We start from the raw sequence: 22442 nt of genomic DNA, 5'->3' as shown, positions 1-22442 counted from the left end.
TTATGAACAGGTCTTGGAAATAAGTTTGACATGTCCAAGTGTATTGTAATCAGCTGCAGATAAAGTCGTGCAAGGGTCTACTACGCCTCCTAAATGATGAATCTCACACAGTAAATCTACCAAGCTTCTTAACACACTTCCGATGTCCTTGAAGTCCAGTCAGGACAGGGAACTGTCACTTTGAGGAATGATGTGTTACAATCACCTGGTTGTGTCTGGGAAAGGCTGTCACTCTTTATCCTAATTTTTTCCAGAAAAAACACGACCACTGGTGAGATGGTATCCTCTGTAGCTGCCAGTTCAGATTTAACTCCCAGCTTTAGATGTGACGTAGTACTACTGTTACTGGACACGGCAGTAAGGGGGTATATGGACCCCTCCTTCATCCTCACATGAAGACCCGTCACCGATGGAAGACCCCTGAGGCAGGAGGGGGACGGGCACGCCTTACCGTCACCGTAGGAATCACCACCACTCTCCATTCTGGAAGCCTTGAAGTGCAGCAAGCCCCACTCTGATCTATTAGACACCTGACTCACGGCAAGTGGGGACTTCATCTCAGGATAAACAAACATAACCAGGGCAGGTGGTGTGCCAAGCGTCACACGAACGCCGGGGACAATGTGTCATGCTCACGTGTCCTGGAGCCAGCCCTGGCATGAGGAGACAGGTGCTCACAGAGAGACAGCCTGAGCACGTCTCCTCCCAGCAGGCGAAGGAAAACTGCAATGCAGGGTCCTCTGATCCAGCCCGGGGCGGTGGCTGGGCCCCAGATGCCCTATCAGCACAACCAGCCCCAAAGTGCTGCAAACACCAGCCCAAGTGCCACAGCATTTCCGTGCCCATGAGGCTCCTCCCATCTGGACAGTGATACATTACTGAACTTCAAGTTAGCACCATGCCAGAAAGCAATGGAGGAAACAGATGCCTGCCCAGAGTGCCTGCCTCCAGCCCCACGCTCACGGTGCTAACCGACACCGCTGCCCATCTTTGCCAGTACTGCTGGACAAAACACAAAGCAAGTGGAACACCAGGGAGGCAAACGGGGTGCTTACTTTCTTTAAATGCTCTACAGTAGCTGAGGAAAGACAGCAAGAAGAACAGGGCACAGAGCAAGTCAGCGCGACCGACAACACCAGCAACCTGGGGAGAAAAAAAATGATATATGTAAAAAACTTTTTCGCAAATCCTGAACTTGTAAAATAGAAAACATTCCTTAGAGGTATCACATGAGGAAGTCACCAGACCCTGCCACAACCCGGGATCGTCATCTACAACTGGTTTTCTTCTCCCTTTCTGGTCTAGGACTTAACTAACTCCCAAGGCTGGAACAGCCAAAGGCCGCCGTGCAAGCGGGGCAGGCGGCAGGACACGTGCGGGTTGTGGAAGCTGCATTGGTTAGCACACGGCAGCTCCAGTGGCCTTCTGATGTCCCCAAAGTGGACTCAGAATGGGGAAATGCTATAGGCTCAAAAGGCACGAAAGCTAAAAAATGTGTTTGAAAACACAGGACACAAATGCGGAAAATGGGTGGTAAAAGCTAAGCCACTTGCACACATATCTATCTAAAGACAAAAGAATATTCCTTCCTAGTTATCTTTGCTAATTCTTCCTGCCAAACTTGATTAAGTAGGTTAACCTGCAAGACAGAGACATCAACAGTGATTAGTCATACGCAGCCCGGTAACAGGGTGAATTTCCACCGGTGAACTTCTGTGGGCTAACTGCCACTCTTCCTCCACGATCATGAAATAACACACAATATGTGTTTTCTTTTTTTCCAGCCCAGAACTCTAATGCCAATTGTTTAAATCACCACGTGGTAACGGGAGACACAGAACTCCACGGAGGGTCCTGAGTGGGTGCAGGTGGGGTCCTCTCCTAACGGGTGTGGAACAGGACAGAGGTCTCCAGCTGCTGCTTCCATGCTGGCAGGTCAACTGTCTCAAAGGACACACACGAGTGAAGCGCATTTTCGAGGACTATTCTTCGAGGGGAGAGAACAGACAAGGAATCCTTTGTCCCGCCTGGACACCACGCAAGCATACACACAGCGAAACAGCACAAGGCTCCCGCACAAGCATGTTTATGCTGCAGCAACAAATAAAGAAAATTCTAACAGCTTTTTAAAAAAGATTTATTTATTTTTATTGGAAAGGCAGATATGCAGAGAGGAAGAGAGACAGAGAGGAAGATCTTCCGTCCCATGGTTCACTTCCCAAGCGGCCACAACGGCCGAAGCTGAACCAATCTGAAGCCAGCTCTTCTGGGTCTCCCACGTGGGTGCAGGATCCCAAGGCTTTGGGCCATCCTTGACTGCCTTCCTAAGCCACAGCAAGAAGATGGATGGGAAGTGGGGCCACCGGGATTACAACTGACACCCATATGGGATCCCAGTGCCTGCAAGGTGAGGACTTTAACCACTATGCTCTTGCACCAGGCCCAACAGCTTTTTCAAAAGAAAATAACGCCTGTGAGACTGGCATGTGGTTCCCATGTGTGTCCTATTAACAGCTTAAAAAAAAAAAACCTTCAGAGTAAGAGGAGCAGCATCCCTGGCCATAGGAAGGCACTTCAAAAACGTCACAGGCAAGACAAGTTACAAGACAAAGTTATTTTGGTGCAAATAAGGTTTGAAACCTGGACCCAGCATTGGGACACAGAGGGTCAAGCCACTGCCTGTGACGCTGGCTCGCTGTAAGAGCCAGCTCCTTGCTAATGTGCCTGAGAAAGCAGCAGGAGAAAGCAAGGGCCTTGGGTCCCTGCTGCCCATGTGGGACACCCAGATGGCTGCATTTAGCCCGGCCCAGCTCTGGACGTCCGTCACGTAGGGGCATGACTCGGAGGATGGAGAGTGCCTGCACTTCTCCTTTGGCTTGCTCTCAGGAATCTGGGGGCGGGGAGGGGGTGTGTGCCCCACCTACTCCCTTCAGCATTATGATCTGGGTGTTTAGAAAGGCAGAACTCTGAAGTAGCTTCCACCTTCCGTCTCTGAATCTGGAACTGAGCAATATGTAGAATATGACCACTGCTTTGACGAAAAAGAAAACAGACTGTTAGGACCAGTGTGGTAGCCTGGTGGCGAAAGTCCTCACCTTGCAAGCGCCAGGAGTCCCTACGGGGGCTGGTTCATATCCCGACTGCTACACTTCCAAGGCCAGCCTGTGCCTCAGCCGTGCGTGGCCTCCTTGGGGCTGGCAGGAAACCAGCAGGGAGCTGGCCTTCGTTTACTTTCTTGAGGGGGACTGTGTATTTTCAAAGTTGGAATTTAAAACTTTAGAATGGAAGGTAACAGGGGAAGTTGATAACAAGAAACTGAATATTATTCGCCCAAATAAGGAAAAGCAAATATATGAAAGATTACTTATAATGCTAATTCTCCATGATTCTTAACTATCTCTTGACACCTTACTAAGGATGACTGTCGTGGAATGGAAGTGGGAAAAAATGAAGAGTTTTCCAATATGGTATTTCCAGATTAACACATTCTGGGGCTGGCACTATGGCACTGCCAGCAAAGCTGCCACCTGGGACACTGGTAGCCCACATGAGCGCTCGCTGATAGGAGACCCGACTGCTCCACCCCCAGTGCAGCTCCTGCTAATGCGCCCGGGAACACAGCAGAACATGGCCCAAGTCCATGGGCCCTGCACACACGGGGAGACCCGGGAGTCCCAGACTCCTGGCCTTGGCCAGGCAGAGCCCAGATCATCTGGGGAGTGAACCAGAGGATGGAAAATCCCTCGCTCTTCCTTGCTCTGTGTAATGCTGGCTTTCAAATAAACACGTAAATCTTAAGAAAAGATGAACATGACATCCTACTGCGCTTATTTGAGACAGTGAATGAGTTTGTATGTTTGTAACCATATTCAGTTATACTTTTTGGCATTTAAACCTTCCTTAAAAAAAAAAACTTTATAACATGTAAAATAAAAAACTTCTTTGGTTAATAGAAGTATTTCATTTTGCTTTTAAGATCACACTAAATTAGGTAAGAATCGAGTCAGTGCTTTCCTAGGATTGCTTATCGATGAGTAATGCATACACCAGTGCGGGGTCCTAGTAATCAAATCAAGGGAGAACCTGAACGGAAGCGAGTTCTAATTCAAGCATAGTTATATAGAAATAAAAGGCTTATAAGTAAGGTCTCACTTCAGTCTCTACCCTCTCCTGCCCTCCTGAGTTTTCTAAGGTTAAAAAATAAAGTAAAATGTAAAACAAGAAGGCATGAGGACAGAGCTGTGATGACAGCTCTGCAAAACTACTGATTCCAAAGGACATGGGGTTGGATAGAGCCGGACTCTCCCCACAGTGGGAACTGACTTCAAGACGCTCACAGCCACCAAAGCTCAACAATGGAGTTTACAAGCACGCTAAATGAGGCAGACAGCACTTCACGCTAGGCACCACCTGCTCACGCCCAGACTGACAAACCCACATCTCCCCAGGCTCTCTGAGGTGGCTGCTGAAACCTTAGATACCCAGTTAGGTCCCAACCCTTTCTGTACCCAATACCCGGGCAGCTCAAGGGAATAAATGAGGAGCCCATCACCTGGCTTAAGTCCCTCACAGGAAAGACGACGATACTGGTAAGGTAGCAGAGGTGAGGGGCGAGGCAAAGGGAGACTGGAGGAGGGACGAAGGAGGGGAGAGGGAGGGGAACAGGAAGGGGAAGACAGGTGCGAAGCGGGAGGAGGGGCCCGCAGGGTTGGGGAGGCTTTCCTGCTGGGTCCCTCTGTGTCTCCTCTACTGGCCTCAGGGGCCAGCATCTAGGTCATCCCTGCAGCGAGAGCCACAGACCCAGGGCAGGGCCTCTGACCACCCCCCAGCCACTGCTCTACCTGCAGTCACAGGTGGCTACGGCAGCCGCAGCTTCACAGCACAGTCATGTGAAGGGAGTGTTCTGTCCATCACAGAGCTGTCAGCTGAGACAGGGATCCCTTCTAAGCCTCTGGCCTTTAGGCCCGGAGCCAGGCAGCATCCAGCCCCTCGGACTGCGCCAACGGGGAGGGGGCGTTGACCCAGAAACAGCAATGCAAGCTTTGGGCCCGGCCTCTACGGTACATGCTTTTCATTTACATACCATCAAGTGCACTCGCGAAGGCTTTGGAACGAATGGCGAACGGCGGGGATGTCCCAGGCAAGTGATACTTACACACTCAGTGTGCACCGGATGCACGGCAAACAGCAGAGCCGCCAGCAGGGATGCTCTGGGGGCCAGGTGCACCCTGCGGCCTTTGCTGGTGAACTGCAGGCCACCAAACAGCACTGAGAACACGTCCACCATGAGCACGGAGACGCCGCCATGCAGGATGATGTTGACCACGTGGAAACCCATGGGGTAGGAGCCTCCTGACAGGTAGTAGTTGAACCTGCAGCAAACATGGGAGGCTCGTGCTAGGCACACGGAAGCACATGGCGTGAACAGGCACTCCAGTCGGAGCACGGGACTGGGGCTGGAAAACACAAGGGGAAGACTGCCTGTCTGGGAACGGAGCGCCCAGGCCACGCCTCTCAGCAGGTGAGGCAGGCTGAAGGAGCGTGAACATCATGAGCTGCGGGGGAGGAACGCACACCGCCCCCGCAGGAGCGGACTGCAAACACCAAGCAGCAGAACGTGCGCCCCCTTTCAGTGGGAGGGGGCAAGACTGCCTTCTAAGAAGGCACTTGTTACTTACTCATTACTCACAGGGACAGAGGGACCTGGATTTAATTAAGATACTATGTTGCTTGCTTAATTCACCAAAAAATATGTTCTGTAACAGCAAAAGCCAAACAGCCTCGCAGGGACTGGTCGCTGCTTCCCACCTGGCTGGGCCTCCTGCAGAGAGCTGCACTGCCCGGCCGCCCCCGTGTTTCCATGGGAGGAGCCCTGCAAGTGAACCATCCACACGGTGAGATGGCTGCGGGGCTGACAGGGGCAGGGACAGACATCTCAGGCGTCATCCTGGTTTTGCATGCTGAGCTGGTGACAGTGGAAGATTTACGTCTTTTCTATTTTTGCAGTGAAAATAAAAAGCATTACCCTCACATTGCTCTGACCCATCGAAGGGCACTCAAAAAGCTCATGGGAAAAAAACAGATTTAGTTTAGATCAAAGGTAAGTTAGAGCAGGCATGTGGCCTCTCAGTGCGGACAGATACTCAATTCTGTGGGACAGCACTGTGGTACAGCCATTAAAACCACTGCCCGTGGTGCCGGCAGCCCATATGGGTGGGCCCTGGTTTGTGTTCCAGCTGCTCCACTTCTGCTCTAGTTTCCTGCTAATGGCCTAGGAAGGCAACAGAGGATGGTCCAAGTGCTTGGGTCCCTACACCCATGTGGGAGACCTGACTCCTGGCTTTGGATGGGCCCAGCTCTGGCCGTTGTGGCCATTGGGGGAGTGAACCAGAGGATGAAATATGTGAGACTCTCTTTCTCTCTCTGTAATTCTGAATTTCAAATAAATAAACAAATCTAAAAAGAGAAACTTGTGGTTCCTGCTTCTGACTTCCTACTAGAGTCCGGGTGATCTGCAGGGATGACTTCAATAAAAGGGTTTCTACCATCCATGTGGGTGATCTGGTCTGAGCTCCCAGCTCCCAGCTCTAGGCCAGCCCTAGCCCTTGCGGGCATCTGGGAAGTGGACTGGCAGATGGGAGCTCTGATTCTGGAGAACAAAATTTAAGTATTTCTTTGGCGAAAAATGCTTGCAATATATGTAAGCACCCAGCGGCGCTCTGGGTGGCACGCACCTGAACGTGAGGACGGCGAGGGGTCGGTAGGACTTGTGGCTGGAGTTGCTGCTCAGCCGGCTGCCCCAGAAGTCATGAAGCCACAGGTCAGCCAGGGGTGTTTCTGCTCGGAGGTCCTGCCGGGACAGAGCAGGGCACAGACTGGAAGGGGGAACCACACTCCTCCCTCGTTCCCTATGCCTCCATCAGGCGTCTTCCAAGTTCCCCAGGGCTCTTCAGCCCACCCACCTGGCTCCTGCTCCCATGCCAGGGCTGCGGCAGAGCCCCACGCTCTCACGGAGGACAGACAGGCCTCCCAGCAGGGCTGCATGCTGGCTCTGCCCACCGCACTCGGCTTAAAGCCCTACAGCAGCTCCCACCCTCCTGGGACAAAACCCACATTCTGAAGACATCACCGTGCCCAGATGTTCAGCCCAGTCTGTGCCACCTCAGGGACAGCTGGTCACCATGCCTTCACCAGCACAGCTCCTGCAGCCATCCAGCTCTGGTCTTCCCCACTAGACCCCACCCCCTCCCATGGGTCTTGGGGCACCCTGCACACACAGTGCTTGGCACCCTGGTGACTGATAATTACCTAACTGTTCTGTCTGGGGCTCCATGAAGCCAGGGACACATCTGAGTTTGCCGGGCATATACAGCAAGTGGTTAATACATGCTGAATGAACGAATGGATCAAGTAAAATCACTATTAATTTCTCACAGCCAATAAATGAAGGAATTTGCCCAAAATATTCAAGTTTAAGCCTAAGTATGCAAAAACATATTTTTAAAGTTTTTCATTTTTGATTATGAGTTAAGTAGACTGTGAAGTCGGGGGAAAAAGACCCTACCATATAATTTTAAAATGATAAAAATCACTACATATTAAAAAGCTGTGTCAAGCTGACTGCTGAGATCATTTAATTAGGTACCAGACTACAGACACTGAATATGCATCATTTTAAGTGTAAAAGATGAAATCAGAGGACTTAAAACTGGTGAAAGCCACACAAGGCACTCTGGTGTAACAAAGTGACTGCTGAGTTTCCCCTTAAGCAGAATAAATATTTCTGAGACCACACGGGAGGATGTGTGCAGCCTTGCCCGCTGTCTCCTTGGAGAGTCTTCATTGCAGCAGCCAAGCAAACTCTGAATCTCTGAAGTTCAAGGCGAGGCTTGCTGTACTGGTCCCTAGCCACGACGGCCCAGCCTCTCTGGGGGCCTCTCTGGGGGCCCAGTCCTTGCCTCCGAGAGCTCAGGCTCCTGAGAGCAGTGCTCTGTCTGCACGGTTTCCTAATCAGCCAGTCCGCTGAGCACGTGAATGTTCCACACAGGAGAGATGGGCCAGATGAGCTGTGGTCCCCTGGGCGACAGAGGCCAGCGAGGCACGTGGAGTTCAGAACTCGCCACGTGCAAGTCTGCAGGCTTCGGGAGTGGCCCAAGAAGGGATGACACGCGCTGAGGTGGTCACCTGACTGCCACTGTTAGGGTGGCCTGTGTCTCCTTGTGGGATCAACTTCAAAAGCCTTGAGTGAGTGTCCGACTGGCATGCAGGTCAGGTCAGATATCCTGTGATGCTCACGCAGGCCACCTACCTGCTGACCCAGTGGACTTGGAGACAAGAGTGCAAGTCCAGCTCTGCCCCATCACAGCAACGTGCCTTCCGTCACTGTGGGGCTGTGTGCAGAACACTTCCCTCCTTCTGCACGGCACAGACACCAGCAACGCTCTAAATCTCTGACGAGGCACAGGCAACATGCAATGGAGCGTGCTGCCCAGCAGCTCTGCTTTCGCCCACTATTTGTGAAAACATCCTGCGTGCCTGAAATTCTGCCTCACCCCTCGGTCTCAGAGAAGACCACCAGCTCAGGGAACAAAAACAGACAACTCAGCACCACGAGGAAGCAGCTGGCAGACAGTCGGCAACACACCACAGCACCCAACAGCCTGGACCACAGCACCCAACAGTCTGGACCACAGCACTGCGGGCCCGGGAGCCCACAAGGCACAGAGTGGCAGGCGCAGCACAGGTGGCACTCAGGGCAGGGCTGCCAAGGCCACGCTCAGCACAACCTAGGGAGAGGCTCCCCCACCTCACTGTACCCAGGGGTGCTGAGAACCCCATCCTGACACTGTGGTACTCCACGGGCAGCCCCCCCACACACACACACACACCAGCTCACGTTTCTGTCCTGCCTGTTCTGGAACAACACTTCACGAATGTGCAAGAGGCGAGAACTCTCACCCACCATGCACAACGGCATTTAAAGCCAAGGCCTTGTTGGAAAAGCCTTTCCACGTCTCCTAAGCCAGCAATCTGACATGGTTGCTTAGGCTTGCTGCTGCTTTTAAGCAGGGTTTAAAAAAAAAAATGCAGGTGAATCACCTACACCTAAACTTCTGCATGAACCTGAAAAAAGTGAAAACAACCTGAGTTGCAATGAAACATCAAGGATGCTCTAGTTCGTGCCACCACAACGGAGAAGGCCTGTTACAGTACTGAGTGGCATGCAGGTTAAGCCGCCACCTGTAACACTGCTTCCCATAGGAACATGAGTTGCAGCTCCTGGCTGCTCCACTTATGATCCAGCCCCCTACTAACACATCTGCAAAAGCAGTGCAGGATGGCTCAGCTGCTCGTGGCCCTGCCACCTTTGTGGGAGACCCACATGGAACTCCTGGCTCCTGAGCAGTAAACCAGTGCAGACATCTGTCTCCCTTTTTTCTCTCTGCAACCTGCTTTTCAGATAAATGTATTTTAAAAAATAATTACAAAATAAGTAAAATGTCTCCATATTAATCATAGCCCTTATGACATGTGCAGACTGCTAGCTTGCTGTGGAGAGCTGCTTTCGACACTTTCAATATAAAACGTGGCGAGTTTCTCCTTGGCTGGGACCCATGACTTCTTCTTTGTAAGGGCATTCACTGCAAGGAGCTGTCTTGGTTGCAAGTCCCAGGGAGACAGATTACTAGACCCCTTCACGTTGCCTTCACTGGCTAAGGAACATTCATCACACAGCGGCCAGGTCATGAAACTGTCACCGCATTCTGAGGCCCTTCTCCAGCCTTCCAGCCTCCGAGCTTCTCGATCTGATTGTTCTTGCCATTCCCTTGGCCATTTTTCTTCCCTTCCCATATACCAGTGTCTTCTCCTCTAACTCCCACGAACAGGTGGAAAAAGAACATCTTTTCTCCCTGCACTGACACAGCAGTGGCTGACGAGTAAAGCCAACCAGGGATCTGCAAGTTCAGCGAATCTGAGCCTGTCAACATGAAGCAAGTGCGGGCCATGGCGTGTGCCCATGCCTGCCGGCTGGCACAGCCTACCCTGCCTAAGCAAGTGCGGGCCATGGCGTGTGTCTGTGGCTGCCGGCTGGCACAGCCTAGCCTGCCTCGTGCCGAGGGACAAAGCAGCAGCTGCTTGCTGCCTGTGGCTGAGGGCACACCTCCAGCAGGGGATCACACTCAGCTATCACCACAACAAAAACAGCTCTGATTCCCCACCCACTTAAGCCTAAGCTACTCCTGCAGTGCCCTGTAACAAACAGCCTTGCCTTGTCATCTCTGCAAGGTCTCACCTACCTGAGGGTTCAGGAAGGCAAGTGGCAGTTTCAGACTCCACTGTCAGCAATACAAGGGGCATTCAATTAAGGAGAAATACCAAAAACACATGGGAAATCCAGCACAACTGGGACCCAGGCAAACACTGAAGCTGAACAACGATGATTCAGCACGAGCTGGGGTCATTCTTGGGACCTACAGCAGGCAGTTAATACAAGCGTCCCGGCAAAGCATTGGGATACACACCTTGTTGTTAACAATTGCTTCTGAGTCATCAAAGACAAAATCTCCATCGTAGCTCCGTGCAAAACACACCAGGGCCACAAGTCCCACCACTAACTTGGCCCAGCCGGGCGGGAGGAGAGACGAAGGGACGATGAGATCCAAATCAGCGTCCAGCTCAGCCATGCTGAAACCCGGGAGTGCCGGCCTCTGGCTCCGGCGTCATGCTGCTGAGAAATCTGCAAGAGAAACAGCGCCCGTAAGGACGCACCCAGGTGAGGCGCTGACGCCTACCGCCAGCAAACAAGAACCACCAAATCACAGACTCGGAACTGCAACTCTGACCCCTTGCAGATGCCCAAGACGCACCATGCTCGAGTGGCCATGCTGCTGCTCGTGTTGGAATTGTCCTACACAAGCACCAACTCCTGGCCCAACTCACACCTCTCCTGCCCCCATTCCTGCGCCATTCTCCACAGCTGCTTTCTCCAGACTTCAACATGATCACATCCAGGTCAGACTGCTCGGCTGTTTCCACATCCCCTGAGGAGATGCCCCCTCCTGTGGCTGTGAGGGTTCAGTGGGACTCAGCCCTGCTCAGCTCTCATGAAGGCTCCTGGGGGTTGCCTGTGCCAGACTTCCGGGAGGCCGAGAGTGCAGGTGGAACACGATGTTCCAGAAGACTGCCCTGTGGTCCTGGTCTACAGGTGCCCCATCACAAACGTGTCAGCACGCTAGAAGACAGCTTAAAGGACAAATGCTGTACCAGGAAATGCCCCGTGGTCACAGGTCAGCCACTATGTCTTACTTTTATCCCATACTGCTCACAAGGCAGACTGATGATTCTGGTATTCAAAGCAACAGCTCAGATACATGCGAGGCACACTGGCGACCCCCTGGCGGCCTGGGCCCCAGCTTGTGGACGTCAGCGTCAGTGTGGCAGCCTCCTCTTCTCCTGTGGGAGCAGGTGCTCTGCCCGCTCCTGCCCTCCACACTCCCTGTGGTGCTTCTCAGCCGGCAGCCCCCTCCCTCCTGCGGTAACACCCTTGCTCTCTGCTCAGGGGCTCCAACACTCCCACTAAAAATACAAATGCCCTTGCTGTGGAAGGGATTGCTCACTGATGCGTAGAGGGGAATCGCTCAGAAAGCATCTTTCACGGCCAGACGCAAGGATAGCTGGCGTGCATCAGAAACCCATGTGAACCCTCGGCTCCAGAGGTTGTCAGCATATGCTCTGCTGACACAAGTGGACCTGCTGGCTGTGACCTTGAGCCCGCACACCAAGGAACGGCTTCCCCAGGCCCACAACAGGGCACTACCGCTGCTTTCTGCAGGTGGCTGGGGCAAGCATGAAATGAGATAATGTATACACACCGAAAGTCTCCATTACTGTTACTGTTACATAGAAATTAGTAAGTGCTACCTGCTCCCTTTCCACATGGAAACATCTATGTTGCATACTGTTACCTTTTTTTTTTTTTTTTTTACTGTTGCATTATTATTGCAATTCCTCCCAAGACAAGCATGTGGTGCAAAAAACGGCTGCATCCTTGAGCGGAGTGCCAGGGCTCCAGGCCCAGTTCTGCTCCCCATCTCAGCTTCCTGCGAATGTGTACCCAGGCAGGCAGCAGGAAACGGTTCATAGGGTCTGGCCCAGCCCAGCCCCGGCAACAACTGGTGTGGGCATTTGGCAGAGTGATCCAACAATGGAAAATCTGCCTATGTCCCTCAAATAAATAAATAAAAACTTTGCAAGTTCCAATTGCTCAACCAAGGTGCCCTGCGATGTGCAGATCCAGGGCAGGGGTGTCTCCAGGTCCTACATGGGCAGTAAGACGCCCGATGTAGTGCACCAGGCTGGCCCCAGCAGCAGAGCTGGGGGCACCTTCCCTTCCCAGGCTGCCTGATTAGGATGGCTCTTTCTGTCTCTCTCTTGGAAGGTCTGCACCATCCTCCTATTGTCCTCAGCAGGTGTCCTGACCGGATGGGGGGACCACAAGGGACTCCTCTCCCTATGCCCTTCGCCTCTGTCCAACAACGGGCCATCTGGCCCTGCCCCTAAGAGCCAGTGCAGAACTGACTGCTGTCTCACTCCTGTGTCAGAATCCATCTCTGCCACCACCCCCAATACACACATGCATTCCCAATACATCAGGGATCTGCACCTCCGCAAACTCCAACGTCAAACTTCAATTTCCAGGGGGTTAAAACAAATGTACCATTTATCCAAGAAAAGGCCAAAACCAAATCTCAAACAGAGACTTCCCTCCTCACCCCAAACCAAATGTCACTGCGCTGTGAAGCACGGGGCCGGGACTGCAGTAAGTGGAATGGTGGAAGCCAACTTACAGCAAGCTGCTCTCACGGCGTGCAAGGACATGCCAGCCTCTGCCCAGCCTTTCTGCCCCACGGGGTGGAATTATCCATTCAAACGGCCAAGGCCCTCTCTGGAAACATTTCTGACTCGCCACCTCTGGAGCCCTGGTAGTAGCAGCAGCCCTGAGCTGGTTGCCCCAAGGCCACGCGCCGGAAGGGCCACTTACTACACCTGCCTCGGGTAGTGTAGAGCCAAAAGCTACAGCAGGGGTGTGTGGTCCTTCTGCGACCGTCCTCCTGTTTCCCAGCGCCTTTGCAGTTGCGCGGGCTCAATAAAGTTTCCACCAGGGCCAGCCCGTGTCACTACACTCCGCCAGGCGGCCAGGCCGAGGGGTCGAGACAGGCCAGCACCCTATTCCACAGTCCACCCTTTCTGGGGCGCTAATCCCCCGTAGATCTGCTCCCGGGAGGGATAAAGTGCGTAAGGGCAGGACCTGCTCCCTTTAACTCCTCCCTTCTTTTGTGTGCGTTAAAGAGGGGAGGGAAGAAAACACATCTAAACGCGCGCCCACACAACCCACAGTCACAGTATCCACAGGACCAGGGGGCCCTCATGGAGTTGGCCGAGGCGAGGCGGTGGGTTGCGCCACCTGCACGGCTTCCCGCACTCCAAGCCCGCGTCTGTAAGCTGCGGGCTCTGGGACCCCAGCCGGCGGCCCCTAGCTCTCGCGCCGCGACGCCTGCAGCCGCCTCCCCCCGGGCAGGCGGCCAAGCAGCCCCGTTGCGCCCAGCCACCGCCTCATCGCGACCGGCTGGCGGCCAGGTGGCCGCTCCGAGGGAGCAGCCGCGCGCCTGGCGCGGGCACAAGGGCCCTCGCAGGCGGACGGCACGCACGCCCTCCACGCAGCGCCCTTTGTCCCGGGTGCTGCTCGCCGCGGGGCGCAGCACGGCGGCCGGCCCACGTCCCCTATGACCCCGGCTGCAGCCCGGATCCCGGACACAACTCTCGGGCCGCACTGTGGCCCCGGGGCCCGACCGGCCACCAGGCCGCCCATCGGGGCTCGGGACTCGGCGGCAGCAGGGAACGGGGAGCTGGCGCCCGCTCAGAGTCCAACTCTTGCACGCCCCGCTGCGCGCTGGGCCCTGCTGGGGCCGCCCCGCGCGTTACCTGCCAGGAACCCGAGCCGCGGACGCATCTGCCTCCCAGGCGCCGAAACTCGGGGCTCGCGGCGCCCGCCCGCCCGCAGCCGGCACGGGGAGGGGCCGCCCGCGCGCCGCCCCCCGCCCGGTCCCCGCGCGCCGCGCCGCCCGCAGCTCCCGGTGCGCCCCGTGCGGCGGCTCACACACACGCCTCGGCCCGCCTGCCTCCCCCGGCCATTGGCTGCCTCTCCCGTCACTTTGACGTCCCTCTGCGGCTCATTGGCGGACGCGCCGCTGACGCCAGGGCTCGAGGCGGGGAAGGGGGTGTAGGCGCAGACGGGACCCGGCCGGAGAGGATAGTCGGGGCTGCCAGCCTGGACCCGGGGCGCTGAAGGGACGATCTCCGCCACTGCGGGAGCCCGGCGAACCCGCATTCCCGGGTGCCGGCGGCCTGGGGCGGGCCTGGGCGGCACGCTGTGGCTTCCCTGCGGGACCGCGGCAACGTAGACTTCTTCCTGTGCACCAGGAGTTGACCGAAGAGGCGTGTCTGCGCGCTGCTTCCCGGCAGCAAGAGACCGCGCTCTTGCCTCCTAGGCCACGCCGCCGGCAAGCCCCAGACACGCGTCCCCTGAGTCGGTTGTGTGCGCTCTGCACACCGCGGTGTCCTTGTGCACCCGGACCCCCATTCTCGCCTTGAAGCAAAAGAGGAAGAAACTTTGCCCCACTCTGCACCGCCCCTGGGACCCTGCGCCTGTCAGCGCCCACCGCTCCCCGCACCCACCTTTCCCTGAGGCCCTGCATCCCACCTGCTGCTCATCCCCATGCCTCACCGTGGAGCCTCTGCTTCCCTTCGCTGAAGGTTGTTGGAAGAGTCCTCTCATCGTGCCTTTAGTTACCAACTTCAAGGACGTTTTGTCCCAGTACACATCAGACACGTCCAAGTACATGGTAGCATAACGAGCCTCCATCATCCCGACCTCAAGGTGTCTTGAAACAATTCCAAGAGGGACAATGTTAAATTGCTTTAATTGTTGCTGTTAGAGTGTAACACACCACGTGTATGTGAGGAGCTGCACTGTACCCCATGGCAATGTCCCAGTATTGGCTTAACTCCTCAGGCTCCGCGTTCAGCGTAATGGCACTGCTGTGCCACCGGCAACATCCCATCACTAACTCGTGATATGGGATCCTAGCACCATTCCCTTTAACTGCTCTGGGTGGCCTCCAAATAACAGGTTTTTAAGGTCTCAGCTGTTTTTTTAAACAATAAATTTATTACGTAGTATTAAGCACTTTGGTATGCAATAGCACTTGTTTAATCATGATTGAATTGCCTGCATTAGCAAGAAGTAAAAACATTCTGCAAGAATCAATTATAAATTACAATAACGTTTACATGTTTTATAAATGCTATACACCTTTTATATCAGTGACGCTTAGAATTCACATATGATGTAGCATGTATAAGCATCCATGTTACAATGTTTTCCTTCTCCAGGAGGTTGGGAATTCCAAGACAGCACAGACCATGTCTAAGCGAAGTTCTTTCCTCCCAAAGCCACCGTGCCCACCACACAGCAGGCATTCAGCAGTGCCTCGCCAAGAGAATGATTCTTGAAGTCCTGCCGCATGCTGTTGGAGATGCCAGTGTAAGCACGGAAGTTGCCTGACTTAAAACCAATGCTATTTTCTTCTGACAACTGCTGAGCCAGCCATGATAAAAGTAATAAAAACACTATATGCCAAGCACAGGGGTGGGCTCTCTGGGGAATTTAGAGGTGAGTGTGATGCATCTTCCATCTTGTACATTCTCGTAGTTTAATAAAAGCATAAGATGCAGAGAAAGCTTCCCCACTGTCAGTCCTGCACACTGACCCCAACCCTGTGGCCAAGCCCTTAGGACAGCAGCTCCGGGGTTATCACACCCAGCTGGCCTTCTAAAGCATGCTGGACATCGTGCTGGGTCCTTCACATATTTTATGTATGTTTTTTACCGCTCACAAAAGCTGGAGCAGCTCTGCCATCATCGTCCTACAGGTGAGGAAGGAAGGTCTAGGGTCGGACGGCCAGCATCCAACTCAGCGAAATCAAGACTGGCCATGCAACTGAGGGGCGTGGCCAAGATTTAGAACAAATCCCACATGCCAGCTAAGGTTGATATTTTGGACAGGAATGAACTGGAACAGAAACGACTCATACTTTAACAGTTCTCGGGAGCAGGTATCAAAAGGTGTTGGCAGGAATGGGGACCGGAGGGAAGATAGTGTTTGATCCAGCAGTAAAAATGCAGCTTAATATGTTTGCCTCCCACAGCGCAGTGCCTTGGTTCAAGTTCTTGCTTGGCTTCCAATTCTGGCTTCCTGCTGGACTGAACTAGAAGCACCGGGTGACCACTCACGTTCTGAGGTCCCTGCCAGCCAGGTGGATCTATGTGTGAGATTTGGACGGAATTCCTGGCTTCTGGTTTTGGACTGGCTGTGCTGTTGCAGGCACTTGGGGAGTGAACAGTGAGTAGAATCTATCTCTGTTTACTTTCGATAAAATTAGATAAATTAAAAGAAATCTTTGGAGGGAGAAAGAAAATGCCAGAAAGAGTGATTTTCCATTTGTCGGTTCACATCTGAAAAGATTACGATGACCAAGGCTGGGCTCGTCTCCCAGGTGAGCAGCAGGAGCCCCAGGACGTGGGCCATCGTGGGCCATCGTGGGCTACTTCCCCACATGCATTAGCAGGAAGTGGAACAGCTGACACTTGAACTGGTGCTGATAGGGAATGTTGGTTCTGCAGGCAGCAGCTTAACATACTGTGCCATAGTACTGGCCCCTAAATATGGCTTTTTTTTTTGTAAGGGAAGAGATGAACTACTTGAGTTTTGGGGGGCATCAAAACTCTGAACTGGTTCAGTTATAGATTTGGAGAGAAGTTGAATGTAATATGTGACATATGGCAAGTGTTTGGGTTCTGAAACCTGTCCCTGTGAGGTTCATTGTCTTGTATGACTAGAGCTTTGTGGACAGGGGCCAGGCATAGCTACACCAAGCATATGCGTCATCCCTGGATGTGACGGACTCATGGGGGAGATCCCCTTGGCCCTTGGAAGAGTGTAAGGCAACACCGCTTCCTTCTGGCTTGCACCCCAGATCACCAAGTAGGAACAGCATATGCACTGGAGAGCAGCAACGGGCGTCAAGCAACAGTGTCTAGCAGAGATTCAGGCAACCCCAACAGCTGCGAGAGACAGAGCACACCAACGTGAGCCTCTTAAAGCTAAATGAAATTAAATGCTAAATACTGTGCATTGAACTCTAGAGAAAAAAGTATAGATGACAGCATGGGAAATTTCTGTAGGGGTGACAGAAGAAGGTATGACAACTTTTAAAGTGGATTTACTTAAGCAATAGAGTCAGAGATACAGACCAAGCACACCATGCATTGGTTCACTTCCCAGCTGCTCACCATGGCTGGGTGAGGCTGAGGTGAAGAGTCAGGGACCCAATGCAGACTTCCCACACTGGTGCAAGAACCCAGCGATCTAAGCCGTCACTGCTGCTTCCCGGGCTCAGCACTTTAGGTTCCCTTTGATACAGTCTATATGTTTACATCTGCCATAAGGAAAATACCCTATACAGGAAGCAGTACTTGCCTTAAAAACAATATTTCAGGCTTATGGGGAACATTTGCAGGCACTTCAGAGCACTAACGCACACAAAGTGAATGCAATAAAATTCTGTGCATTGGTTTGATATTAACTGTATGACCATCACAGCCTCTGTTTATATCACACAAGCACTAGAATTAAAAAACTGCTTTGAAAACTGGACATAGACCAATAGCTAGAAAGTGCACTTGTTTCTGTACAGAAATCAGGTTCATGGTGCAGTGTTGCCACAAGAATGGAAGCCTACCAATTTGATGAGGAAGCCAAATCTTGTTTTTAAACAATTTTAGGAACCTGGCAATACTATAGAAGCAAAAATGCTTAGCAGGAAATAGACAAAAAAAGAAAAAGCATTGCATAACCAAATAAGTACCTGACATTTCTTTTCCATTTAAAAATAAATACAGTTGGCTCCAGTGCCATGATTTAGCAGGCTAATCCTCTGTCTCCGGCTTTGGCATTCCATATGGGCATCAATTGGTACCCCAGCTGCTCCACTTCTGATCCAGCTGCCAGTTTATGACCTGGGAAAGCAGTGGAGGATGGCCTAAGATCGTGGGCACTTGTATCTATGTGAGAGACCCCGAGGGGGTCCTGAGGGTGTGAACTAGCAGATGGAACATCTCTCTCTCTCTCTCTCTCGCTCTCTCTTTTTATCTCTCTTCTCCTCTCTGTAAATCTGCCCTTCAAATAAAAATAAATCTTAAAAAAAATACAGCTAAGGTCATTTTTACCTTGGAATGCGTAGATGTTTCCCTATAACGATTTTGCTAAGAATGACACACCATCTGATGTTCTCTGCTACTGACGGTTTAAAGAAAACCATAATTACTGGAATTCCTGGACATCTACTGGAAATATTTTCAGCTTGGGTTTAAAACACATCCTTATTGTGTCCCTGGTGGTTGATCTGAATTGCGAAATCAAACCTTTGCAGATGGTGCCTCCCGACTTTCTTTTGGGGAGACTTCCCTCTGTGACCCCAAGGCCTTGTTCCCAGCCTTACCTGCCTTAGCAGAATCAGAGAAAGCGAGAAAACGGAGTGGCCCAGGCATCAGACTGGGCCCTTTGGTATCTGCTTGACCACTGGGTCGTAGGCTTGATGTCCTGGGAGAGCAGGGAGGATTCTGGGGCATAGCAGGTCGTGTAGAGGGGAAATGTGTACAAGGGAAGAAAGTTCTAAAAGCCAGAGATTAAAATGCAAGAGGTTCCTCAGAGAGCTAAACATAGAATTACCATGTGACTTAGTAGCTGCACTCCTAACGTATACCCTGGAGGTGTAAAAGCTTAGTATTTAAACAGAATGTTCCTAGTAGTTCATTCACAATGGCTAAAAGGAAACAACTCAGGTATTGATCCCCTGCCAACTGGATAAAGAAAATGCAGTCATAATGTGGAACATTATGTATAAGACAGTTCTTGGGGCTGGTGCTATGGCACAGTAGGTTAAGCTTCTGCCTGTGACATCGGCATCTCATATGGGTGCTGGTTCAAGTCCTGGCTATTCCACTACTGATCCAGCTCCCAGCTGATGGCCTGTGAAAGCAGCGGAGGATGGCTCAAGTTCTTGGGCCCCTGCACCTACATGGAAGAGCTGGAAGAAGCTCTAGACTCTTGGCTTTGAATCAGCTCAGTTCTGACTTTTGCAGCTACTTGAGTGAACCAGCAGATGGAAAATATCTCCCTCATCCTTCTCTCTGTAACTGCCTTTCAAATAAAAAGAAATCTTTTCTTTTTAAGAAATGAAGTATGTTATACATGCATGCTATTGCATGGGTGACCTGGAAAACAATAAGAAGCCAAATACAAAAGGACACGTTATTACATAATCCTGTTTATGAGAAATATCCAGAATAGGAAAACAGTCAGAAAATAGATGAATGGTTGCCAGGGGCTGGGAGCGAAGGGCTGGGGTGGGAGTGACTCAGTTTCTTTTTGTGATGATGAAAATATTTTGGAACTAGAGAGAGTTAGGCATCTGAATGATGTTGTGGATGTATTCATTGCCAGTGAATGTACTTTAAAATGCTGCATTTTATCTCAACTTTTAAAGAAATGTAGCGAGGAAGGGGACCAATGGTTTCCCCAGACAGGGCTATTCATATGACAAATGGGACCAAGACCCAAGATCACTGGGCAGATGTGATAGGCAGAATGGAGGGGAGGGCTCCTGGACCAAAGGCACATGTTGGACCTTCAGCCCACAGTGCAGTTGTGTTTGGAGATGCGGCCCTGAGGAGAGAAGTAGTGTTAGCGGAGACCTTGAGGGTGGGACTCTGGCTTATCGGATCAGTGACCTGGAGAAGAGATGCCAGATCCTCTCTTTCTTCCCACACCTGGGGAAGGTCAGATATATGTGGAGCAAGGAGGTAGCCATCTGCTACCAGATACCCTGTGAGCCAAGTTCACCAGAATCTTGACCAGCGACTGCTAGACCTAGGTCAGAGAGATGGATATGTCTTGAACTTGGAAACTCAATCAGTAGGAGTGTGTCCAGTATGTAAACTGTAGCTGTTGCTAGCAAACAGGCACCATCGTTTTCCCTGACAATGACTTGATTGGCTAATGAGAATACTGCCAGCCACTAAGAGAGCCTGAAGGGATGGGAGTTGAGGCGAGGGCTGTGGTTCCTATTTTCCATGCCGCTCATGCTTGCTAATCTCCCACTGTAGGTGATGTGTGTCTAGGTGGATACATGACTTTGACTAAATCCTCACAACAGCCTTGAAGCAGCTATCATAGTGATTCTGAGTGAGAAGTCCTTGTCTTCACCCAAGAAGAGAATTTCAAACTGAGGCAGGAGTACTGAGCAAGATAGCAAAGTTTAGTGAATAGGACACATCTGACTGGCCCAATGGACGTCGTGAGAATGTCCTAGGCAACTGACAGTGTCAGAACCTCGCTGAGCCTGAACTCCCAGGCCTGATGAAAGCTGGCTCAGATCGATCACCTAAGGGCTAGTGAAATGTGTAGTGTTCCGGAAAGCCCTGCAGCTGGGAGCATTCCAAACTACGGCCTCGCTGCACACTTGACCATGGAGCCCTTGTGCTAGTCCACCAGCTCCCCTGTCACAGTCCACGAAGCACTCGAAAGTTTAACCTGGCTTCAAATCCCCTGCCCTCCGTCTGGGCAGGCTCAACTCCCCCTCTCTACTTACCCCACTCCTCTTCCATGCCCCCTGAAATATAGTCTTCTTTGCTTTAGCTGGCTGACTTGTTGCCTTTTTTGAACTTTGAAATTCTAAAACCTAGCAGGCGTCCCAGCATGGGGCTGGGAGCCCAGTCTATATCCAGATTTGAGTTTTACAGGTGCTTGTCCAGCCTGTCTTTTTTACTTGTTCTTCCAGGGTACTGTGGATGGGAGGGTTTTCAAGGTGGAGTTAGGGACATTCTCCCAGATGTTTAGTGATGTTGGCACCTTCCCTAGGGAAGGTGTGGGATGTGGGTTAGGGAAGGCTTCCTAGGAGGAAGTTATGCCTGTGTTAGGTTCTTGGGGATGTTAATAAGTCACATGAAATGAACACAGCTGAAAGGCAGCAGGCTGCAGCTGGGAGAATTCGGGTCTCCTGTGAGGCGGTGCGTGGGGTTACTTGTTCATAGCATTGGGCTGCTCACTGCTATGTTGGTTTGGAAGTTCTTTGATGGTGACAAGAACCGAGGCCAACTTCCTTTGCATCATTTTACCCATAACAACATCACTTTCGACCTCTTTTCCAGAATAGGAACGTCTGCTCCAGTGCCTGCTCCTCTGTTTGCATCCTCACCTAGCCCAGTCTGTTGTCTGTGCCTCCGAGGTGACACACATGCATTAGCAATGCAAGTGATCGGTAAAGCAAATTACCACCAATGGCAAGGAGTTTTATTAAAACAAGTGACAGAAGGACATCCAGACAAGTTGGGTGGAAAAAAATGTGTGTGGGAAGGAAGCAGCTAACAAGCCTGGGTTTTGCTTTATTTTCCAAAGGTTGATTTATTTGTTTGAAAGGCAGAGGAATGGAGAGAGGGGGAGAAAAAGTAAGAATCTTGTATTCATTGGTCCACTGCTCAAACACGCTCCATAGCCAGGAACCAGAACTCCATCCAGGTCTCCTACCAGGAGTGGGAGGTCTAGGAACCCAAGCCCTTGGATCCTTAGCCTTGGCCTCCCAGGCGCATGAACAAGAAGCTGGACTGTAAGCACAGAGCAGATGGGGCTCCACTCAGATGCTCCTCCACTGAGCAGGCTCTGTCCTGCTGATCCAGTCAGTTTTGGTTGGGGTGAGGCGGAAGAGATGAAAGCTCCCACACCCACAGGGGCTCCCTGTGGGTGTGGGCATCCCAGGCAGCAGCACAATCCCCTTCCTCATCAAGGGCTTTTAAAGAGGCGCTCACAGCTTGGGACTTATAGATGCTAATGCGCTTTTCCTGTCTGTGGTAAAGGGGCTTCCGAGAGGAACACTTCTTATCAGGAGAGTCACAGATTTCTAACGGACTGAAGGATGCAAGGCAGGGAGTGTAGAAGAAGCAGATAGTCTGGGGATATGCACACATTTTCATTTTGGATCAAGCCAAGTTTGAGCAGCTTGGGCGACGTGGTGGCTGCATGATCTGGTCTGGAGCTGTAGCAGGTTCAGGAACGTTAGCAGAGAATACAGGTTACAGCATTGGTGAGCTTACTGCAGGGAGTACATGTGCAACAGGAGAAGATGCTAAGCATCAAGCCTCAGGGAGGTGTGTGTGTGGAGCGCCCAAGAACATCCTCAGATTCGATGACTCACTAGAAAGAGACTGCCAGCAGTCAGCACAGCGCTGTACTCTCTATCGAAGTTTATTATGGCAGAGGATGCAAA

At 52.0% G+C, this 22442-nt stretch overlaps 1 protein-coding gene across 1 annotated transcript in view; it reads right to left on the bottom strand.

Moving 5' to 3' along the window:
• Positions 1-14083, bottom strand: part of TMTC4 (transmembrane O-mannosyltransferase targeting cadherins 4) — a 46256-nt gene extending 32173 nt beyond the window's left edge. Inside the window, exons 1-5 of the mRNA XM_040991167.1 lie at positions 13984-14083; positions 10524-10738; positions 6735-6850; positions 5156-5372; positions 1056-1143 (exon numbers count right to left, since the gene is read on the bottom strand). Of these exons, the coding sequence (XP_040847101.1) occupies positions 1056-1143; positions 5156-5372; positions 6735-6850; positions 10524-10685 (583 nt within the window). The 5' untranslated portion in view covers positions 10686-10738; positions 13984-14083. The remainder of the gene's footprint in view (positions 1-1055; positions 1144-5155; positions 5373-6734; positions 6851-10523; positions 10739-13983) is intronic.
• Between the last annotated feature and the right edge of the window lie 8359 nt (positions 14084-22442).

The sequence above is a fragment of the Ochotona curzoniae genome, unplaced genomic scaffold (assembly GCF_017591425.1).
Source record: "Ochotona curzoniae isolate NIBS_2020 unplaced genomic scaffold, NIBS_Ocur_1.0 contig_64, whole genome shotgun sequence".
NCBI classification, from domain to species: domain Eukaryota; kingdom Metazoa; phylum Chordata; class Mammalia; order Lagomorpha; family Ochotonidae; genus Ochotona; species Ochotona curzoniae.
This window is presented reverse-complemented; position numbering and strand designations above follow the sequence as displayed.